We start from the raw sequence: 22629 nt of genomic DNA, 5'->3' as shown, positions 1-22629 counted from the left end.
TTAGAACGGAAGAATTGCGTGCACATATAGAGAACGGGGAATGACTGGCTATACCGCAGTAAGGCAGAGGGAAACCTGGGGGATTTAGTGCAAGTTGAATGAGCCAACAGCATGCTCTTTGTGAAAAAAAGAAAAAAACGTTTATAGCATACTGGGTTGTAACCGGAGTGTCTTTTGCAAGTCAAGGGAAGTGCTCCTTTGCTGTATTTAGCACTGATGAGGCCTCACCTGAAATTACTATGTCAAGTATTGAACACCACCCTACAAGAAAGACATGTACAAATATCAGACAGCAACAGAAATTGTTAGAGATGTGTGAAACGGGAGTTATGAGGAAAAGCTGAAAAAAAATAGGATAATTTGATCTGAGAAGACTGGGATGTGGGGGTTGATAGTAGTCTTCAGATAACTGAAAAGTGATTATAAAGAGGATAGTAATATACCAGTGATTCTTAACCCAGGGGCCAGGGCAGTCTGATATACCCCAGATCCTTTGAAGGGTGCAGTGAGGAGATAAGTAAGCTAAGAAGATAAGCCAGGCTCAGGCTTATCCCTGTTTGGCCAAGCCCAGCCCTTGCATAAGGAGGTAAGTACTCTAATACATTAGTTTTTGGAATTCAGCACTCAATTCAGAAAGTTATGGAAGGGTGCCTCAAGTCCAAAAAAAAGTTGAGCCACTGATGCAGACTGTCCTCAGGCTTTGAGGGAGAGGTGCAGCAATGGAAATTTAGGTTGGATATTAAGAAGAACTTCTGATCTGTGAGGGGCAAGCTACTTAGGTTGTGGAATTTCCATGCTTAGAAGCTGTTAAGAGGAGATTAGACAAAACTTGGTTGGGATGGTTTAGTCAGGGACAGCCTTGTCTTGAGCAAGAGGCTGAACTAGATGACTTCTTGAGATACCTTCCAGCCCTATTTTTCTTTGATTCTGAACTTAAGTTTACATAAAGTACTAGCAAGTCAGACATGGTAAGACTCTTTCTGGCCCACTGATTCAACTGTGTTCAGATGGGAAGTGGGACAGTTGCATAAATTGTTCATCTGTTCTTCCAAATGAGATCAGTGGAGGCACAGAAACACATGCTATGCAAAGGCAATGGCCTGTCCTTATGTTGTGAGGGTAGAGTTTTGCTTGCACACTGGATGGTTTTGATTGCACTCTGTAGGACACAAGCTGTTAACTGTTTGTTTTTCTCATTGTGGCTCATAATGGGGAGGGAACAGTATCTGAACAAGCAGCAGGTGTGCAGAAGCAGTTGGTGTCCTCTGAGCCATCTGTCACTCCCCCACTTCTCAGCTGTGGTGTTGCCCGCTTCCCTCAGAGGCGGGGTCAGTGCTTCTCCTTTAAGAGACAAATGATGACTTAATCTTTCTGAACCCCCATGGAAAGATGCCAGTGCTAAAAAGCTAGGGAAGTTAGTTCTCCGAGACCTGAGAGGTGATCTTCAAAAGTTTAGGTCTGTGGTCTATGGCTTTCGACCAGGGTCCTGCAGCGCCCTACAGTGCTGCAAAATCCTTTTGAAGGCACTGCACTGTATTAACAATGTTAGGTGTGCAAACACCTACATGTGAGTCACAAGATACAAACGTCAAGATATCAAGCAGGAATTCATGGTTTCAAAAACAGTGACCTGTTGTGGTCTTTCTGAGTTATTTGCCTTAGAAGAATTGCTTTATTATTTTTCTGTAGTTAAAAACAGCTAGAAGCTAAGAGCTGGTATTTTCTGAGGGATGCCTGGAGTTTAAAAAGGTTGAGAACCACTGTTTTAGGTTTTGGTTCTTCTTTCTCTTTCACTTCCCATGTCTAGGCTTATGCTATGAAGGGTCTTCCCTTCCTTCCCACTCTCTTACTACCTAACAGTCTGTCAAAATCCATTTCTTACTTTTTGTACCCAGTACTGTAATCTTAGTCTATTTTCTGGTTGTTTTTTTCCTACCTCTAGTGATGTAATCCACTGCCCTGAAGTCCATCTCCTTCTTTCCTCTCCCTTTAGGCTACATGATATCAGCCCTAAGATAGGACTTTTTCTGTTGTCTCAGCTGTATTGCTCTCCTTTATTGGCCTTCTAGCTAAACTTGGCCTTTTGGAGCAAAAATCAGGCTTCTCAAGTCTGATCTTTATTTTGTTCTAGAATAGATGCGAGTCTGTAATAAAATAGGACAGCAAACCTCTCGTGTAAGGTGTAGCTACCCCCTTGCATTGCGATTTCATTCTCCTTACCTCAATTACTGCTTGTACTTTTTGCTGCCATTTTTTCCATGCTGCTTCAGTGCTAGAGGTAGCTTTCATGTTTTCCTCCTCCTGCAAAACCATTCTTTACTGATCTTTGCATTGGCAGTATTTTCTTTAGGCATTGTATGTTTTAGCTCCCTAGTCTTCCAAGAATTTCAGGGCATAGACTTTGCCTCTCGTTTATCTATATATGTATTTATTAAGTTCTTGTGTTCATTTTGCTGTGGTATCCAAGTGAGTTTCTGTAGGGATAGAATTGGGATCACTGGGGAAGCAAGGCTTGTTTTCTTCTGGAATGCAGGATGTATAGCTTTACATCTTACAGGATGAGGCAGTCTGGCTTTTGCTGCCTATGCAGGGGATGGTCATTTTTCTTAAAGATCTGAGAACAGGTAATGGCAGGGCTGTCCATCAATCCATCAGCATGGTTTCTTCTTGTACTAAAATCCATGCTCACTTTTTCTCTTCCTGCAGGTAGCTGTATATACAGAGGCTGTTACACTCTTCACAGCCACTCCAGTCTCTGTGCCTGGGGTTTGTGTAAGTTGAGTCCATTTACAGTAGTTAAGGTAAGTATAATTTCCACACATTTCTCTGAAAGTTTCTAGCTAAATATTGCAGTAGTTGAGCTGGTTTCTAGGAATTGCATTACTGCACTTCGGTTTTCAAATATTTTGGGAATATTGGTCCAAGTTCATCTGGAATGTAATTGTCCTGAGGTCCATAGCTATACCAGGGATGCGTTTAGCTCTCAGTGGGTCTTTGGTTGGCTTGTGTTGAGGCCCATAGTGCCCATTTTAAACCTGGTAAAAGTAGGTGCAACTCTCATTGCCCTCTTGTTTACATCAAGCCTGACTTTGGCCCTGCAAATCAGTCAGTTAATTAATTGTTCAGGTTTAATGGATTGTACATCTGAAGGATCTGTATAAACTAGGTCTGCTTACGATGATATGATGAAACTTGCATGATATTTTGCTGTGGGGAGAACCTGGTACCTGTCAGCAGAAAACTTTGAAAACAAAGTACTTTTGACTTTAGAGCCTAAAGTGAGTTGTAGGACTCCTTTTCTAAAAACATTGAGATCTCAGAGGTGATGACTTAGCATAGTAAATGCCAGCCTTGCAATTTGTAGCCATAAATCTGGATCCTAGCAGGGTTGAATGAACTTTCTATAAGGTCAGAAATGGCTAGAAGACTTTATTTTGGTTTCCTAGTGCAAGGTGCTCAGAGGCTAAGCACCCAACATTTTAATTGGTGCTAATGGAAGTGTAGGATGCCTTTGAAAATGGGGTGTCAGATTAGACATCCCAAAATATATGGCTGCTTTAGAAAATAGTAATCTCTTAGCCTAGTCCAAATTTCCCTGAAGATGACAATCTTCTGTGGATTATGCCAGTGGTTTCCAACTTTTCAGACCATGGTCTGGCAAACCGCAGACCAGCAAACTGCAGACCAGAAGTGACTGGCTGAGTATAAAAAAGGGTTGGCTGCTGGTCCACGTTATGCCGGTCACTTTCAGAGTTCTGGTCTGGCAGCCAGTCCTTCATGGCTTGGTACTGGGCTGTGGCCTGGAGGTTGGGAACCTCTAGATTAGGCAACAGATGAACAGAGAAAAAACTTGAAAATGTCTTGATTAGTTTAAGGGCAGAAAATATGCTTTCTGCTCTACAAGGAACAAAGATGTTATGATCCCTATTCTGAAGGTCTTGCAGTCCACTCTGTGGACCCACAGAAAGTGAGACATAGTTGAAAATCAAGGAGAGGAAGGAATAACCCCAAGGGTCTCCTGTGGCATTTTTAGAAATTGTTTTATATTGTCAACTCATAGCTTGGGCTTCTCTTAGTATTAATGCTGAACTGAAATGCTGAAGGGGTTTGGGCAAGTGTGGGAAGGGATGGGGGTGGCATCGTGTGTACAAGTAACTATGGACAAGGATATAGGAGTGGGAGTATGAAGGGCTCCCCAGGGGCCCTGGTGGAGAACAGGACATAGACATTGGCATAACTGGCAATAAAGAGGTAACTTGGGGAACAAGAGCAGATATGTAGACCAGGGCTGCATTGTTTAGGGGTTTGAAGGAGCACAGCAGAGTAGGACGGTTTGTATTTTTGAAGCTTTAATAAGCACATAACAGCATTTGGGTGTTGGACCTGATGATCTGTTTAGGTCCCTTCTGACCCTAAGCACTATGCTACTATGACCTGGTTAGTTACAGGTTGTGTAGAAAAAGTATGCTCTAAAAATAGGAGGGTGGTTATATTTTTATTAAATATTGTAGAAGGAGCTCAAAGCTGAGGATGAGGTGGTACTAAAGTCATAAAGAACTTATTTCAGAGGACATGACATTCAAAGGGCCCAAAATAAATTGTATCTGCTGGTGTAACCATCTGTTGTCTAATGCCAAATTTCCCATCGTAACACATTGCATAATGGACTGATTTGATGTGCTCATTGTATGTCTCATCTTTGTCTAGATGTGTCATCATTAAGTACCAGACCAGTCGCAAGCTGTGCAGTGGTCAAAATGATAAAGTACAAGCTTGTGCTGTTAAGACACGGGGAGGGAGCCTGGAACAAGGAGAACCGCTTTTGCAGCTGGGTGGATCAGAAGCTGAGCAGTGATGGGATAAAGGAAGCTCAGAACGCTGGGAAACTTCTCAAATCCCTGGGTTTTGAGTTTGATCTTGTGTTTACATCCATCCTGACTCGTTCTATTCAGACTGCTTGGCTGGTGCTAGAAGAAATGGGGCAGGAATGGGTCCCCATTCAGAAATCATGGCGGCTGAATGAACGCCACTATGGCGCACTGATAGGTCTCAACAGAGCAGAGATGGCTTTGAACCATGGGGAAGAGCAAGTGAAGATCTGGAGAAGAAGCTATGATGTTGCTCCACCTCCCATAACGGAATCTCATCCTTACTACAATGAGATTTATAACGATCGCCGATATAAGTCTTGTGATGTTCCGGAGGACAAGCTTCCAAAGGCTGAAAGCTTGAAAGAGGTGCTTCAAAGACTCCTTCCCTACTGGAATGAAAAGATAGTGCCGGAACTGAAAAGTGGCAAAACGATCCTCATATCTGCTCACGGGAACAGTGCTAGGGCCCTGCTCAAGCATTTGGAAGGTAAGGATCTTGCTGTCCTTCCCAAGTGTGCTTCAGTAAGTAAAAATAATTTGTTCTTGAGTTGTATTAGTCCATGAGCCAACTTTGTTAACAATGCAACTTTTTTACTAGAGGTCAACCTTATTTTTGCCCTGTGCATCCTTCACGAACTAGGAAAGTAGTAGCTTTTAATATTTTTCAGTTTGTAAGAACATTGTATTTTTTAGCTTGATCTCTAGGAGCAAAAATAGGACATTAGGAAGAATGGTGGCATAGAATTAATCTCTTTATCTCAGTTTTGGATCTCTTCTGTATTGGTATAAATTTGGATGAATTGGGTTATTCTGGATAGGTACTTGGGGTCAGAATTTAGCCATGTGGCTGTTGCCAACTATGGTGTGGTTGTTGAAATACCCAGATATTATACTTTGATATTTTTATCCCAGTTTAAGTCAGATGCTTGGCTTTTGAAGTGTATGTGGTAGGAATGCAAAGGAAGTTGCACATCATGGCAACACATAAGATTTGTCTCTTAATTTTGTCACGATTTAAGAAGCCACTGCAGTGCTCACATGCTGTGTCAGACAGAAGTTTGATAAAGCCTGCAAATCTACCTATGCACATTATCTCCTTTCCTATCTAGAGAGTGCATGGCACCGAACAGATGCATTCTGAATCCTGTATAGTTTTACTGATTCCTTCGGGGTCTGAAAAAGGGTAAGTTAATAATATTCCATAGGCTGTTGCCAGCTTTGGGACAGATCTTATTTTTACAGCCTTGGCTCTAAGTTTTTCTTCCTCAAATTAATATAACATTTCATCCAGTTTTTCAATTACTAATTTAGCTCTTGCCTACAGCACCATTTTTAACTGTGATGCTGTGTTCTGTTAGAGATGTGATCACCCTGGCTCATTCTGTGAAATGTTACACAGTAGCCATCTTGAATCAAAGAACAAATGTGCATCTATTGAACACTGCTCATACTGGGGCATTCTGGGACAATCTCGGCAGCTGTTGCTTCAGCAGGGATAAAATTCATGGAGGAAATGCATGCCGAACACTTAGGGCAGCATCTTTGGGGATGTTACACTACAGCGAAGGGAAATCAGTTGCATTAATAAAGATAGTGTGCTTTGCCCATATGGCACAGCACCCTGTCTCCTTAAAACTGGGTTGAATATATTCTAGGAAAACAGCCATATGCCAGACAAGCCTCTCTTTCAGGGGTGACGTATTGCAAGCTGACTACAATTCCTGCATTATTTTAACCATGTTAAATACAGGTTTAACCACAATTAGAACAGATAACATTTGTAATTGGTTTGACACCCGTTTTAAAACTTGTATGTTTTGGCTACCTCCAAGAATTACTTGCTGCAGATCTCAGGGCGGTGACAGCTGATTACAGCACCTTGATTTTTTTGAAGCTACAGATGCCCAACTCCCAACACAAGTTAGAGTACTTTAGGGACAGGTCTAAGCTTATAATAGCTGTACATAGTCCTTAAGGGGTGAAGTAACTGGATGGAATATAGAACATACCTACACATGCAATTAATGTGTGTCAGGGATCGTTGTCCCCAGTGGACCTGCCACTTGCCTAGGGTGTCATCAGCTATAATTGGGGTCTCTCATGCATATGTTTCGCCTGCCACGACTTGATATTAATGGAGTTGGTTCAGATGTCTCCGCGTGTAGTCCGATTATGAGTCTCCCCGGCATCTCGTGAGGTCCCAAGTTTCTGAGGGCTCCGCCACCCTTACCCATTCCACCGGTTGGTGGCCAACCGGTTGGTCCAGCCACCTATCCTCATTGTTGGGTAGTCTCTGTACCTGATGGGACTATCTGACATTGCTGTAAATTAGTCTACACCAGCCCAGTTGCTGTGCACATGTAGGCGGTGATGCTTTACTGTATAGTAAATTAGTCTACTGTGCAGTAACGTGCATGTATAGATGAGCCCATAAAGTTGCATCCCTTGTGTGTAACCATGGTATATTGCCTCCCTTTAGTGAATTCCATACACTGAAATATTGGTACAGTGCCCAGTTCCATAGCTTTTATGCCAGCTGATAGCTTCTTTCCTGCCTTCTGCTGCCCTGCACATGTAATTCTCTGCTGTTCTGTTCAGGTATGTCCTGGCTTCTTTGTCACTGGAACCATGCAGGTGAGCTTGATGATGTGAGGCTTCCAGATATAAAACTGAAATGTGTTTTTAGGCAAACTGGAGTAAATCATAGGTCTGGTGCTGATTTGCCTGAAAATTATGGAGATTATTCCTTGCGTGATTTAAAGTGATAGATCAGTGGTTATATAGACAGGTACTTTGGCCACTGGCTTTTTGGTTGACTAGCTTGAGTATCTTGATTTCCTTTTTTTTCATGGTTGTTGTGAACTTTCAGTTCCAGTCAGCTTCAGCTGGAGTTGTGTCTTGGCACTTTTAAAAAATCAGGCTCACAGTAACCAAGCAGGGCATCAAAAATAAGTGCCCATTCCTGAATGTCTTGCCGTATTGATGGGCTGTAGCCTTAGTTGTTAAAAATCAGTCAAATGTATCTAGATTTAAACCAGAAGGCTTAGCATGGCAGTAAGACCTGACTAACATACTCTGATAAAATAACTACTTAGTTAGTTGTTTTAGAGAGGAACTTTAATTGACTCCTTTTGAAATCTCTTTGAAACGCAGCTGTTTTTGAAACAAGGCCAGTAATTAATTTCATATAAATATTGCCCTTATTTTAATTAATTCAAAGATAGCTTGCCAACCACACATACACATTCACTGGAGCAGCACATCATTTGGGCTGAGAAGACTTTGATTGTGTGTGGTATTGTCTTTTTTCCCCCCCAGCTCTATGGGTAGCTATAAACAGGGTGTGTTAAAATGTCTGGAAGATCTGTCATGTTTTCCATGCAAAATTATTATTTTACCCTCTGCCCCCCTCATTTGAATGTTACTTCTGCACACACTTTAGGATGAAAGGAACTCCTGCACAGTGAGAACTCCTGTGGACAGGTATATATATATTTTTTTTTGCCCAAAATATTCTGTCCTGTCCAGAACCTCTTATTTCTACAACTCTTCAGTGAGAATGTGTGTATAATCCTGTGCATAATCAGCTTGAAGTGGGGAAAAGGTAAATGGGGGCTCATTCTCAACAGGCCCAACAGATGTGCACATCTTGCTGCCCTGGTTACATCAGGAGGGGTGGGCTTATGTGTGGCTTTTGAAAGCCTCCCCTCCCCCCCCAAGTTCTGTGCTTGCTTGTTGAAGTCTCTTGTTGTGACCTCACCTTGCAACTTCTGCCCCCACCCCCTGCTTCCTTTCTCTGCACATTCCACTCCCACTCCCCCAATCATTTTTACACTGTGTAGTGATAATTTGTGACTGGAGCCTGCTATGCACTACTGCACTCCAAATAAAAACAATATCAGCAGCCACATATGCATGTCTTCTGACTTTTGGGGTGGAGAGACGGACCTAAAAACATAGAAATTTAATGAGTGGCTAAGATGCAGTGAAGACATTGAGAACTGTTTAACTACCGTAGATGTCAACAAAGAATCTTTTGGATAAAGCTACAGTTTAATAGCTTAATGTGACAGTCTGAGATGCCAAACACTGAATTTTCTGAACTGCCTAACTGTAGGATTAGGATGTGCAAGGAGATTGTCTGAAATCCTTCTGAAAGGGAACCAGCTGTAACTTTTTCCTGACACTTGGCACTTTGAGACCCTTCTGTAAGGACCCTACTGCAATATTGTCAATTGGTCTAGCCCATCTTCCTGGAGATATTTCCCTTGCAACAGCAGAACTAGTCTCAGAAGTAGACTGCCACCCCAAGCTGTTATCTTGCTGAGGCCCCTTTTCAGAGGAATTATGCATCCCTTCCTTACACATCCTTTTCTTCTTTCCCCCACGGAGAGTGGCACCTTTTTAAAATTTGGATGTTTTGCTGTCATCTGGAGTCGAAGCTACTGTGTTAGTGGTGCCAAAATGCTCCAGTGAGGGAAGGGAATACATATTCTCTGTGAACCATGGCTAAGGGAGGAATCTCATGCATTTAGTTTTGCTGGGCTTTCTTTTCTGTGTGGGCCAAGCAAATGGATATCCATACTCCTTATGCCACAAATTCCAAAAATTTGTGGCTGTAACATAAGGCTGGGATATAAGTGGTACCAATTTGTGCTGCTTTATTGCTGCAGATGTTTGTTAGGTTTATGGTGGGAGAGCACAGTCGGCCTGGAGCTGTCTGTGGTCTCCAGCTTCCCCAGGCAGGCACTCCCAGGGCTTGAAGTGCCCGATCTTGCATGCCCCAGAAATTCCTACACACAATTGGGCCACTTAAGACCCAGGATCAACTGCCCAGATTTCTTCTCTTTTATAGAGACATGCCTTGGGCAATCTCCAGGGCATCTCTAAGTGGGGAAACTCCAGCATTTGTCTCTCGCATAGGCCTCCTAGGGAGTCTGAGACATGTCTCTGTAAGTGGGGAACATGTCATCTGTCATCATGCAGCATCAGGCCACAGCCCAATGCAGGACAAGGGGAGATGTGTTTTCCCCAATTAAGTGGATAGGCTGTTTGTCACACATTTGACATCTGTTTATAATCTTGGACAGTGGCCTCATGGGTTTTTGTTTTTGTTTTTAAACATGCAAGTTGCTTATTGGGAACAGATGAGGAAGGGAAGAGGTCTGCTGACTTTTGAAACTTAGTTTAGTTTAGAAGGCCAGAAATCAAGTGCCAGAGGATGTGAATCTACTCTGTGTTTTAGTTGTTAAATATTTTGGGGCAGTAATTTGTGTTCCAATAGCAACTTTGGCTTCATCAACAAGGTCTCTGAGTCTTGTTCCCATGTTGAGGGAATCTTCAGCTGTCCTGACAGATGACTGAATCCTTCACAGCTCTTTAACAATGCATAGCTGGGGCTGATCAAGAAGCGTGTCTTTAAGCCTGTACAGTGAGGGTTGACCTTTATGGGAGTGAAATTATGAGCTTAACTGCAGGAGAATACTGACAAACAGTTGAAGTAAAAGTGCACATAATTGTGGGATCACATTTGTTTGGCAGTAGATCATATTCAATAATGTGTATAAATAAGCTTGGACAGTATGCCTAATAAAACCTTAGAATGAGAAGTGTGAGTAACTTATTTAAAAAAGTGCTGTACCAATTTTGTATGCAGTTGCTGTTGAGGTGGACTGTAGCAGCTATTTGATACTATACAAGCATATTATATGATAGGACACAGAGATGTTGATTTGAAACTGCAGGAGGGATTTTGGTAGGTAGGACTGCCACAATCTAAGTTGAAATTTATCTGAGATTCTGGGGTGGATAACCCATCTTTTTTGAATGCTTTTTGGACCTCTTGTGACCTCAGGTAGGAAGAATATTTGCTTTGGGACTGGCTCTGGAAGACGGAACCTCCAGGGACAGACCCTATGCTGAGGCTAATATGAAATAGACTTGGAAGGAAGAGTGTTATCTATTGAATTACCAGTGCTACTTCCTGTAGTGCCTCAAAAGGCTAAAATCCAACTACCATATTAACTGGAATACAAGATGAGCCTCCCCCAGTCAGCGTGAAGGGGGGGAAAAGCCACTCATCTTACATTGGCCTACAAGGAAACCTGATAAAATACAGTGTCTACTGTGAAACTACTGCCAAAAGCAGCATGTGCTCAGCAATAGAAGCCAACTATGAAGTTGATTAAATGCCTCCAATGTGGGACATGACTATAAAACACATAGCCCATATTGGACAAACATGCAGATGGGAGCCTACCACACAGATGGGTTAGTGCAGCCCAGCTAAATAAGATACTTGATGGTGCTGCCCCTTGTGCTCAGTCCCTCTTAATGCTGACTCTTTATAAAGTCATGGTGAGCCACACCATTGAATACATTTAAACTTGCTCTGCACTCCCACAGCTGCGCTGCGCCTTTTTCTTTCCCACTTTTAATAATTCCTGATTCTTCACCAGCCTTAAATGCCTGGCAGACATCACCAAAAGGGACCCCAAACTGTTCCCCTGGAATCTCTTTGTCACCCCATATCTCAGTCTGTTGCAAAAGATTAGTGTGGCCTTGCCCTCTATGAGGTGGCACTAGACCAGGTTGCCCTGTGTCTTACCTGCATGTAAGTGTTGAAGGAGCCCAGGGCTTGTTCCAAGAATACCCAGTTCCAATCATGAGAGAGGGCTAATTAGCACATGGCTCCATTGTGGGGGGTATTTGAAAGCACACACTCATACTGAGCAGTGCCAAGCTGTGAGGTTAGTATAACTTGCAATGCTGTTGACTGGTGGGGCCCAGCCCAAGGAACTGTGTGGCAGTACCTGAGCCTTTTGGCTTTGGACTAATAATATGCATAGTTTGTATTACATATAAGTAAGTACTGAAGTGCTACTTAGAAGTATGTTTATGGAATACCTGTGTTAAAACTTGCAGCATTTTCAAGATGTAGCATGTATCAATTCTGCATGAACAAAGTTTATGGGTACTATATAAAATTAATTACAGATATGTTTAATTCCAAGGTCAGTGGTTTCAAATGTGTTTCTCACTTGAGAAAAGATCTGATGGTAAGGGGAGGGTCTGCAGAGGGTAAAAGTTGGGGGAGGGGCAAGGGTGCATTTTGACCCTCCTGGTTTACTTCCCCCCCCTGTAGTAGTGGGAGGGAGACAAATGCAAGGCAGACCTCCAGTAATTCAATTCTATACCTAGAAAATTATGACAAATTTATATTTTTTTCATATATGGAACTTAATTATTGGGGGAGGGAGGTCATCTTACTCTGGGTTCTCTTATATTCAAGAAAATATGGTATTGTCCTGGCTTCATCCTTCTTAGTCTGTGAATTTTGATGGGATTGCAATACTGGCCAGTTCAGGTGCAGGAGTTTTAAATAAAAGGTCACTTGGCTTCTGTTACAGCATCAGAAGTAACTGGATAGCAGGTTTAGCTGACTCTTGCAATGGTCATAGTAGCATATGTTCAAGATCTTGTCTGATTTCTGTTCAGTGTTCTACTGAGTTGGCTTGAAGTATTCCCCTTGTGTTTTATATGTAATAAAAAGGTGATTTGTTAGCAAATAGGATATTTATTGGGTATGAGTAATGTGTCCCCTGTAAAAAGTATTTTAACACCTGTTTGGTTTCATTTAGTACAATTGAGTGTTTCTGTAGAAGTTCTTTCTGTCCCTTAATCTCCTCTTTAACCTCTGACTCTGTCAGGTGATGAACCTGTAATTATTAGGGGGAGCATCATATAAAGGAGGGGTAGGCAATGTTTTTTGGCTAGAGTGCTGCAAAAAACAGTGTCTACCTTGGAAGGTGTCAGTGCCGGCATGCCAGAAAAACAGTGGTGTGCGGGGGGTGGTACATGGCAGGACGTACTGCATATTAGTATGTTTAATAATCATAAATGTTGCCTTTGTTGTGTATTCCTTTTTTGTTGAGCATGTTGCAATGAGAGAGAAAAAAAGAGACAAGAAGAGAGAGAAAGAAAAGGGAGAGCAGAGAGAGAACCAGACGCACATATGTGCACAAAGACAGAGAACCAACAGACATGTGTGCGCGCGCGCACCCCCAGAACCAGACACATGTGCACACAGATGCACAGAACCAGACAGAGGAGGCTGACAAACGCACAGAACCAGCTGTGTGGGCTCATGGAGCCACGCTCCTGGGCCGCTGGACAAAGTCCAAGCCAATAATGCCCTGGTCCCGCCACGGCCCCTGTGCTTCCCTGGGGAGCCAGCCCCCGGGCTGCAGCACAGCTGGCCAAGGCCCTGGCCCAGAGCCTGCCCATCTGCCCAACCATCCACCCACCCCGCACAGCTAAGCCCGCAAAAGGTGCGGTGCTCTTGGCAAGAGGCAGTGCCAGCCTAATCCCAGTGGGGAGCTGGGCTTGGAGTAGGTGGGAGTCAGGTGGGCTCAGCTGCAAGCAGCCTGGGCTCAGTGGTTGGCAGCAGCTACCAGAGCCCGGGCTGGCTGCAGCTTGGAGGCTGCAAACAGCTGCTCTGGGCTCTGGTGTCAGCTCCATACTGATGGGTGCATGCGTGCCTCAGGGCAGATGGTAGGTATAGGGCCTGAGGCAGCACAGCCCTCCTGCTGTCCGCTCTGAGGTGTACGCACAGTCGCTGTCAGCATGGATCTGAAGCCGGGGCTGTGGAGCCTGCTGCAGCTGCCCAGAGCCCAGACTGGCTACAAACAGCTGTGCCAGGCTCCGGAGTCCAGTCATCAGCTCTGTGCTAGCAGCAGGAGAGAGGCCGGGGTTGTGCTGCCTCAGGGCCCTCCCCCACTATCCACTCCGAGGTGCACGTGTACCTGCTGGTATGGAGCTGATGCCAGAGCCTGGAGCAGATATTTGTAGTGTCCTGGCTGCAGCTGGCCCACGCTCTGGGTAGCTGCTGCCAACCATGGAGCCCAGTGTGCTTGCAGCAGGACTTGCAGCTGCCCAGCTACCTGCTGGGAGCAGCCCGGGCTTTGTGGCTGGCAGCAGCTGCCTAGAGCCCAGGCTGGTAGTGGCATGCTGAGCAAAATGGCCTCGTATGCTGTGCTCGACACGCATGCCGGGGGTTGCTGACCCCTGATATAGAGAGATTGGAGTATGTTTCAGAACGTGAAAAATCCAGAAAAACCTAGCTGATGCAATAACAAGTATTTTGTTTACTATGTGACTTTTTTTGAGTTGTTACCCAATTAAAGCCCTGGCAGGGCCACACTGCTGGAATTTTTAATTTATTATTATTTTTTTTTAAACTTTTTTTTGCAAAAGGTGCAAAATGTACCTGAGCATTTGTAGGAATTTAAGATTTTCCCATATTCTTGTGAAGAAGTGTTCATTCAGGTCCCTGGCCAAATTCCAGTTTGGACAGTGACCTATTGACTATGTAAATGCTTCTTTATAACTTGATCTGCGTTGGGTGATTCTCAGCAAGTCTCTGATAGCCTCACAAATGACTGTCTTTTAGGAAAGAACAAAGTTTGTGGAATATGTGGGACCAAATATTTTGTGGGTGTCTTGGTAGTAGTTTAGGTTCATATCTTTACATCTGTAGTGAAGTTGGCTTATAGTGTTTAAAGAGCCTGGAGGTTATGTTTTGTGAATTTGGGATCATTTTCTGTTAAATACAAAACAAAACACCCTGGCATATGCCTTAAAGCTTTTAACTTAAAGAATGAAACTTCTAAAAACACATTGACCTTGAGTATATACCCAGAGCATGAGTCCCCTGTCAGCTCCTGGAGCTGCTGGCAGGAGCTGCAACATAATTTCTTCTGCGTGGAGAAGACCTAAGGACTCTTATGCTTTTCTGCAGAACAACCGCAGTCTCCTATAGTATAGCATAAAGGGTTTTGTGCCTTGCAAGGGCTTATGTCATCACCTTTCCTGCCTGCACACCATCCTTAATTTGGGTGTGAGAACCAGATTCACAAATAAATCCATGTGGCATTCACAAGAGCTTTAGTTTACACTGAAACCACAAATTTACATGGTCCCTGTGCATTACATGGTCCCTGTGCTGATTTTTAGGTTTGCTTATTAGAGCTTGTGAACTTTAGCTTTTATTTGACTATTTTGTACCTGCTTTACAATAGAACATACTGTTACGGAGTACAATCTATAATGATTAACCACTCTGGGGGGCTTGAGTCATCTGGGTCTTAAAAGCCTTTAAGGATGGAGATTCCACAATGTAGCCTGTTCCAGTGGTTCATTTCCCGTCTAGTGAGAAAATTCTTCCTAATATCTAACCTAAACTTCCCTTGTTGCAATCTGAGACCAGTGTTCCTTGTTTTGTCATCTGCCACCACTGAGATTCAGCGGTAGACAACAACTTTAGTAACATTCTCAGCAGCACCTAGATGTTTGATGTCATATTTGAAAGTGAGATTTAAGGTCTCATCAAGGCTAAAGGAAGATTTCCAAGAAAGCTGGAATGCATTTTGAGCCCAAAATACTAATTTTGCATTTCTCCCACCTATATAGCTGATCCAGTATAAGATTATCAAACAAGTCCTATTTCTCACGTACTCCCTTTGCACACATTTGTAAATCCCAGCATAAGTAACTTTCATGAATGCGGTTTAGGGGATGTGTAGACCGAAAAAATATGGACACTCGGATGATCCTTTGCTGTATTTAGCACTGATGAAGCCTCACCTGGAGTTCTGTGTCAAGCCTTGAGCACTGCCCCTCAAGGAAGATATGTACAAATGATGGACCAAAGGCAGCTACTTAGGTACTGATAATTGTGCCACCAGTGCAGCACCGATTCAGGTCAGGCTGCAAAACCAGCCCAGCACCCTGAGGAAATACTCAGGCAGGTAGCCATTAGATGCCAACTTCCATGCAGCCACAGCTCTGCTATTATCTGGGCTTGTGATTACATGTTGTTCCTGGCCCTGCCTGATGTGAGAATTGCTTAAGCTTGTACTCCTGTATTCAGGGAGAGCCCTCTCTCTTGTCAGCTGCTCACAAGATGCTTTTTGTTTTGTCCATTTTACTGTTAATTTAGTTAGAAACTTGATTACATTGCACTATTTGAGGCTGTTTAACATTACAATTGCAGCCTGCTTCTATAAGCCTGATGTGTCAAAAACATCCTGTTCTTAGGAGGGATCTAGTAAGCCATCAACAGTTTACTCACTGTCCCCTCCCCCCTTTAAAAACCCCCAAACCAACCTTATTTTCTGGGAGAAAAATGTTTGTTTGATTCAAGTAATGACAAACCCTTACATCTGTTAGCCTCCTGGGTGATTAGAGAGATCCTGAGAGTGGAGCTCTGGTGTCTGTCCTAGGCTCCTCTAATGCTCATTGTCTGGCCTGGGTAAGCACAGAACAGGAGCAAGAAGATGAGAGTTTGTTTCTCTGCAGCACTTGGAGTATAAACCCTGGGCAAAACAGCTGAAGGATTAGGGAAAGTGGGGGGTGTGAGCCCTGCAGAACAGGGTTGCTTTGCTGTGGAGACTGGGAGGGGAGGGAGGGTGTCAGATTTTTATACCATGTGGGCTCAGACTCCCTGGTTGCTGCGGTGTAGTGGTGGTGCTGTTGGTGCTACGGCAGTTGCAGGAAGTCCTTTCACTCAGCTGCTGCCACTGCCATGGTGTAGACCAGTGGTCTCAACCTTTTTTGGACCAGGATCCATTTGTAAACATAGATGGCCAGTTCTAACCCCCTTCCCCCGCACACATGCCCTGAGGGGAGGGAGGGTGGTATGTGGGGTGCACAGAGAGAGCCTCAAGCCAGCCTGCAAGGGAAAACTCAGTTTCCCCACATTTTTCTCCTTTAAAGGAGAATATATTTTTAAAGTTTGTTGATCTACTTTTAAAGTTCGTTCACGACCCTTTCATATATTCTTGTGACCCACTTTTCGGCCATGACCCAACGGGTTGAGAAACACAGGTATAGACTTCCTGGGAGGCTGCCATTCTGGCATCTCTAAGTTGGCATCCCAGGGCTGCAGTCACCCCTAATTATACTACTGGTGGTAGTTCTGTGCTTGTCAGGGGACTGTATATAGACCTTGTTTGTTTGAAAGTCAATGAAATTTAGGCTCTTAAGTGTTTCAGAAGCATTCAGGTAAATTGTCTATTGTGTCAAAACGACCTCTAGCGACAGCTTTTTAGGATTTCAGCAGTTTGTGGGGACTGCTCTGCAGATCCTCTTTCCTGATGTACTCCCTCCCCTCTGTGTAGGCCAAAGAGAAAAGAAACTACTTGTATAAATTTTGCTGGGAATTTACTTGGGCACAGTGGCATGTCTTTGCTACTTCCATAGTGCTTTCAAGAAGTGCATTTTCCCTCTCTCCAGCCCCCCGGTGTATAGCTAGCTCCTGTACTGCCCTGTCCATGCTGTGATCCAGCTGGACAGATAATTCCTTAAAGGCTGTTGTCTGCTGACAGGCTTCAGCACAGATGCTATACTGTACTGGCATATATTGGAGCCAGGGTTGAGCCAGAAATGTAATCAGGGAGTCAACAGTGCTTCGTCCCTACTTTGCTAACTTGATTTTGCCTTGGCAGAGAGCCTAGTGGCCTAGCCCAGCTTCTTTGGAGATAAGTTAAGGAAATCTTAATGCAAGTGGTTGTCTTCTCTTGTATTTTAACTGTGTCTCTTTGTTCTTTGGCAGGTATCTCTGATGAGTACATAGCTAATGTGACCCTTCCTACTGGTGTGCCAGTCCTTCTTGAACTGGATGAAAATCTGCACCCTCTTAGCCCTCACCAGTTCCTGGGTGATCAAGAGGCTATCCAGGCTGCCATTAAAAAGGTGGAAGATCAAGGGAAAGTGAAACCTACTGAGAAGAAATAAATCATGTTTACATGACACTGACCCTCAGCTGTGTGTGTGTGGTAACAAGTAATGCTTTATTAGTGTTAAGCTGCACTTGAAAGACTACTTCATTTTAAGCACTGTGTAAGTGGAGGGGCTTATTATTAAGTATTAAATAAGGATATTTACCAGTCTCCTTTTGAAGATGAGAGCTGAGATCTCAACAGGAGAAGAGAGAGTTATAGGTGGGTGAAAATAGAGTTAATGATTTCATCTAGATGATAGTTAGAACAGCATATAATTGTTACACAATTTGCCTCAAAACTCAGTTTGAGAGAGGCCCAAGGCAGGAGTAGGAGTATGTGTTACTTGTTTGGAATGAGTGTTAACAGAGCCTTATATGGGCAGCTTGCACTGCATGGTACTGGGATCACTATAGGGTTAGTCTCTGACTTCCAGAAGTGTTAATTTCTCCCAAATTGCAAAAAAGTAAGTGTTGGCAATAAAGCACCTGATTAACTGTCTGCTGGAAGTCCTTTTTTTAAGATGTCTACCCATGTAATACACACACCTCTCCTTGAGCTTATTGCAGTAATGCTGCTGTGTTTGATGCAGTTTTATTTTTAGCAGCTCATTTTCAGGCTCAAAGAATCGCTTTGTGGGCTGAAGGCTAGCTGTTGTCTTGGAGCAGAATTTAAGTCAAAGTTGTTTGTTTGTTTTGGGTGGGGTTTTCTTGTGGATATAACTGTGTCTTGTATCCGCTAAGCGTTAGCATGGGTTAATTTGCCCTGGAGATGTTCTCTTTCTTCCTCTGCACCATGTCTTTACCAAAACCTTCTTGTACAGATAAATTCTGTTGGGTTGTATCAGGGCATCTGTAGTAGGGCTTCAGTTTTGTAGCTCGACAGAAGCTAGCCCATACCCATAGTGCAAAGAGGTTTAAAGCCTAGGCAGAACTTTAAACTTGGTTTTCCATCCCTCCTTGCATTTTTTTGAGGGCTTAAACACTTAATAGGTGTGCTGAGCTTGATTCATTAAAACTGCTAGAAATGCTCCTGTTGTTTCTACTGAGGTGTAATCCAACACTTATGAATGTCTCCTTGTTCTCCCTGAGCCTCCCATGTGGAGTCCCAGGTAAAGCAAGTTGGGCTAGAGAGTGGCTTCCACAATGAAGTCTTATCAAGCATTTCCACAAGCTCAGTTATCAGGGGATTCTCAATATCTGCTTCTTACAGAGGCAAAGAGATTTTGATGACAAGCAGGTTAGCATGTGGAGGAAATTTTGCTCGGTGAAATACCTACAGTTTTCTTTTCTGGTCTCACAAAAAAGGCAAGAATATTCAAGTAACTTCCCTCTGTCCTATGAATTTCTCAACCCCACTGGGCAGTCGCTCTTGCTTTTTTTTAAAGCAGCTTTACATAGTTTGTATTTAGCATTGTGGTGGTGGTTTTTACATTCAGAAGTGACTATATTCCACGTTGTGACTATTCAGTTTTACTTTGTTAACACATGTACAAGTGTTGTAGCTTTAAATCAGAATCTGTCCCAGTAAGTAAACTTTTACCAGTGGAGACTGCCTGTAGAGTTTGCAAAGGCAGAATGTGACCTGGCTGTGACTTTTGAGGTAACGAGTCTGAATTCCCTGAGTGTTTGGTCTTTTTCATTGGGGAAAAAAACCCCAAACCCTTCACATATTGCTTTTTTTGCAGTGAGCAGCTTGCTAATTCTTCTGAGATTTTATTTGTATTAGGAAATGGGCTGTCTCCTGACTATGTGAGCAGCATGTCAGTGCTTCATGCTTCTCTAGTCATTTGGCAACCACAGCTCTGATACACTTTGAGTCCTTCACAGTATAGCAATAGCTGGTGTCAGCAAAGCATGTTGACTCTGACATCCTGAAGAGAAGCGTCCTTTGCATGAATGTCTTTTGGACACCTGGGTTGTTTGTTGGTTTGTTTGGTTTTTATTAATAGCACTTGCCAGTAGGGGGCTAGTTACACTTGTGTTAAGCCGAAGTTTCTCTCTTGAAAACAAAAAGCAAAACAAAACCAAAAAAGCAAAAGCAAAAAAACCCAGAAGGCACAATTTCAAATCTCACTTTAACTAATTCTCAAGTCATTGTTCAGTCCTCATTCCCTATAGTTACCTGTGGACACTTGTAGGTAACGTTGCCTATTACGTGTGGATTATTTATGGTGTTGTAAAAAGATCGTTTTAGATTCAGAAGTTGCTGGCAGCCAGTGTGCTGACTGCATTGCGACAGTCCAGGCAAATATGCCTGCCAGAGTTGTGAGGAGGAGCCCCATCACTAAGATGACTAATGCGGTGTGGGCTCAGACATTGATGAATTTGTTCACTAAAGTGGTTTTGCCTGTGACTCTAACAAGAGAAGAGTTTTGCATCTGCACGATGTACTTGGGTGCCTGTTTATGATGAGGGGAGGGAAAAGAGAGAGCTTACAAGAAATATAGTATTTTGTAGAGAATAATTAGTATAGTTTTGCAAATAGGATCACCCCCCCTACCCTCAGCTGTACCTACACATGTCCTATTGGCTGCATTGGGATGCATGGACACGACTGAGGCCAGAATACAGTCCACAGCTGTTTACAATAAAACAATACTACAGGAGTACAAAGAGTAATTTTGAAGTGCTGTAGTTCAACTATAATAGAGCTCTGCTAAATAAACCAACCCGCACCAAGGTCAGAATTGTCCATGCTTTTTGCATAATGTACAGGAGGGCTAGACCTGAAATGCTGTAGGTTGCACATGAGAGGAATAGTAGAAATAGCTGTAGTCCTACCCAGTTCACTCTCCCTTTCAGCCTCCACTCTGCCACTGTGACACAGGCTACTAAGCAAGATGGATCTATGTTCTGACCTAGTAAATGGCAGTTCTTATGTTCTAGATATCGGTGCCTTATGTCCTCCTGGTGGGGAGCACTTGTTCTATGAATGCCTGACCCTTGGGGGAGAGCAGAAGGGTAGGAGGGAAAGTGCTGAGTGAATATGCAGGAGCTGCTGGCATCAGTTCTAGCAGCCAGGTAGGTGGGGTGGGGTGGTGGAGGGAATGGTCAGATCAAAACTGTTTGAGACAGCACTGCAGAAAATGACAAGGGAATTGCAGCATGGTATGTAGATACTACATTGTTCTTGCAGTGCTCTTGTGTCTAGAGGCAACAGGAGCATACTGGAAAGCTGGACTTCCATAGCTCTGGCTGTGACTCCATTTGATGACTAAACCTTACCAAATGTTTATACTGTGTGCTCTTTAGCTTTGCCAGCAACAGGCTGAGACTTGGACCTCATCCCAGTGGCTTTCAGATGCCTTTTAGTTTGCTTTAGGACTGACTTGGAGGCCTGGTTCTGTGAGTTACTGAGCTTGTAACATTCAGCTTGTAACATTGGTCTCTTAGTATTCAATACAACTGAGTTCCTGACACACAGAAGGACCGAAGCCAGCTTTCAGCAGTGGGGACAGAGTACCAGACCTACAGGTTCTCTTGCAACAGGGGGTAGGGGAGAGGCAGGCTTGGTGGTCATAAAATCCCAGGTTGGGAGAATTATTTTTTTTCCCCTTGACTTCAGTTCTGTAAATTATTCAGTATCTATAAAGCTGGCACCCTAAGTCTGGTTTGTTAAGGGGTTTTTTGGATTTGAAATGTGTGATTCCATGGGATAATAGTTTTGTGATTTTGGTTGAAAACATGTGTAAATATTGTAGTCCTGGCAAGTTGTTCCTAATGCAATAAACTCACCTCAAATGGAACTTTAATTTTGCTTTTCTTGTGTGTTTTTTACTTTTTGTCTGATTCTTGTCCTATTTTTATCCCATTTATTTGGAAAATAAAAGGGTGTGTATCAAGCTGTCACTTACTACATGTCACCCTCATGACCTGATCCAGCCACTTCTGGAGTGAAAAATAGCTATTTTTAAAGTGCAAGGACATTGCCTCACTTTGATAATAAAGAAGTTGGTAGCCATGGGGATGGCTTGGGTAAGAATAACATGCAGATTCTTGTGTGGGCCCAGTATTCTGGAAGTAAAGCAAAAACCAACAGCAGCAACAGCTCATACCTACTGCGGCCTTTGGTCACTTCATAAGTCTATCATTTTGAAGGTTCTAGGACAAGTGGATTCATCGGACAAAGCATCCCTCTCCCTCCTCTAAATATCTCAACCCCCTGTGGAGTTTTGTTTTCAGAAAAAAAGCAGCAGGGACCCCATGAAGTCCAGTAGGGACTATGCTTTTGTCATCTAGTTTTATACAGAAGGTCCCAGATACTGTAGCCTAAGATAGAGACCATACAGAAGGCATTTGGGACAGCCAAATTGCTTGATCATGAAATGTACAAAAATGCTTAGAGATAAATAGAAGAATTCTTTTTTTTTTTTTTTTCCCCACTGAATTCATTGGGTGGAATGTTCTGGTAGTATTGCATACCACTGCCAAAACGCACACTGCCCTGGGAGTTAAAGAATGGAGATGAAATACTGGCTTGCCAGGACTCCAAGTACTGTTGTGAGTCTTTTGCTAAGTTCTGATTTTGGGAAGAAGAGCCTCTCGGTTGACACCATTTCCTGTATTACTTGGACTCAAAGAATGTCTCACCAATGGCTTGGTTAGATCCTGCTTAAGTTTAGATCAGAAGATGTTACATTGCACAGAGGTTGTGCTGCAGACAGTGACACCTTGAAAAACCCACTCATCTAAGATAGGTGGGGAAACTTCTTGGCCAGACCCACTGACATGTTCTGCAGAACCCATGCTTCACACACAGACAGTGTAGTACAGCATAACGATCTAGCTATGGAGTGGCAACAGACATTTTAGCACAGTGAGCTAATATACCCTGCTTCTCAGCAAAGATAACTAGCCTGAGTAGATCATTATTGTTTAATGCAGTTCTACCATTTCCAGTACATATTCAGGGGAGGGGAGGGAAAATGTGGCAGTGGAGGGTTCTAACCCCTTAGGACAGCAGTGTCAGACTTGATT

The 22629-nt window shown here is 43.4% G+C and overlaps 1 protein-coding gene across 1 annotated transcript; it reads left to right on the top strand.

Annotated features, from left to right (window-relative positions):
* Positions 1-2710: 2710 nt before the first annotated feature.
* Positions 2711-19835, top strand: BPGM (bisphosphoglycerate mutase). The gene is made up of 3 exons (XM_019544518.1): positions 2711-2801; positions 4708-5358; positions 17485-19835. The coding sequence occupies exons 2-3, from the start codon at positions 4758-4760 to the stop codon at positions 17664-17666; spliced, it is 783 nt and encodes a 260-aa protein (XP_019400063.1). The 5' UTR covers positions 2711-2801; positions 4708-4757; the 3' UTR covers positions 17667-19835.
* Positions 19836-22629: the final 2794 nt, after the last annotated feature.

The sequence above is a fragment of the Crocodylus porosus genome, unplaced genomic scaffold (genome assembly GCF_001723895.1).
Source record: "Crocodylus porosus isolate Cpor-Errol unplaced genomic scaffold, CroPor_comp1, whole genome shotgun sequence".
In the NCBI taxonomy this organism is placed as follows: domain Eukaryota; kingdom Metazoa; phylum Chordata; order Crocodylia; family Crocodylidae; genus Crocodylus; species Crocodylus porosus.
Note: the sequence above shows the minus strand (reverse complement) of the source record. Positions and strands in the feature narration are given on the sequence as shown.

Bases quoted from the DNA above. Each gene is read 5' to 3' on its own strand.
- BPGM (XM_019544518.1), top strand. From the start codon at position 4,758: ATGATAAAGTACAAGCTTGTGCTGTTAAGACACGGGGAGGGAGCCTGG. The intron at 5,359-17,484 runs GTAAGGATCTTG...GTTCTTTGGCAG, and splicing joins CCTGCTCAAGCATTTGGAAG to GTATCTCTGATGAGTACATA.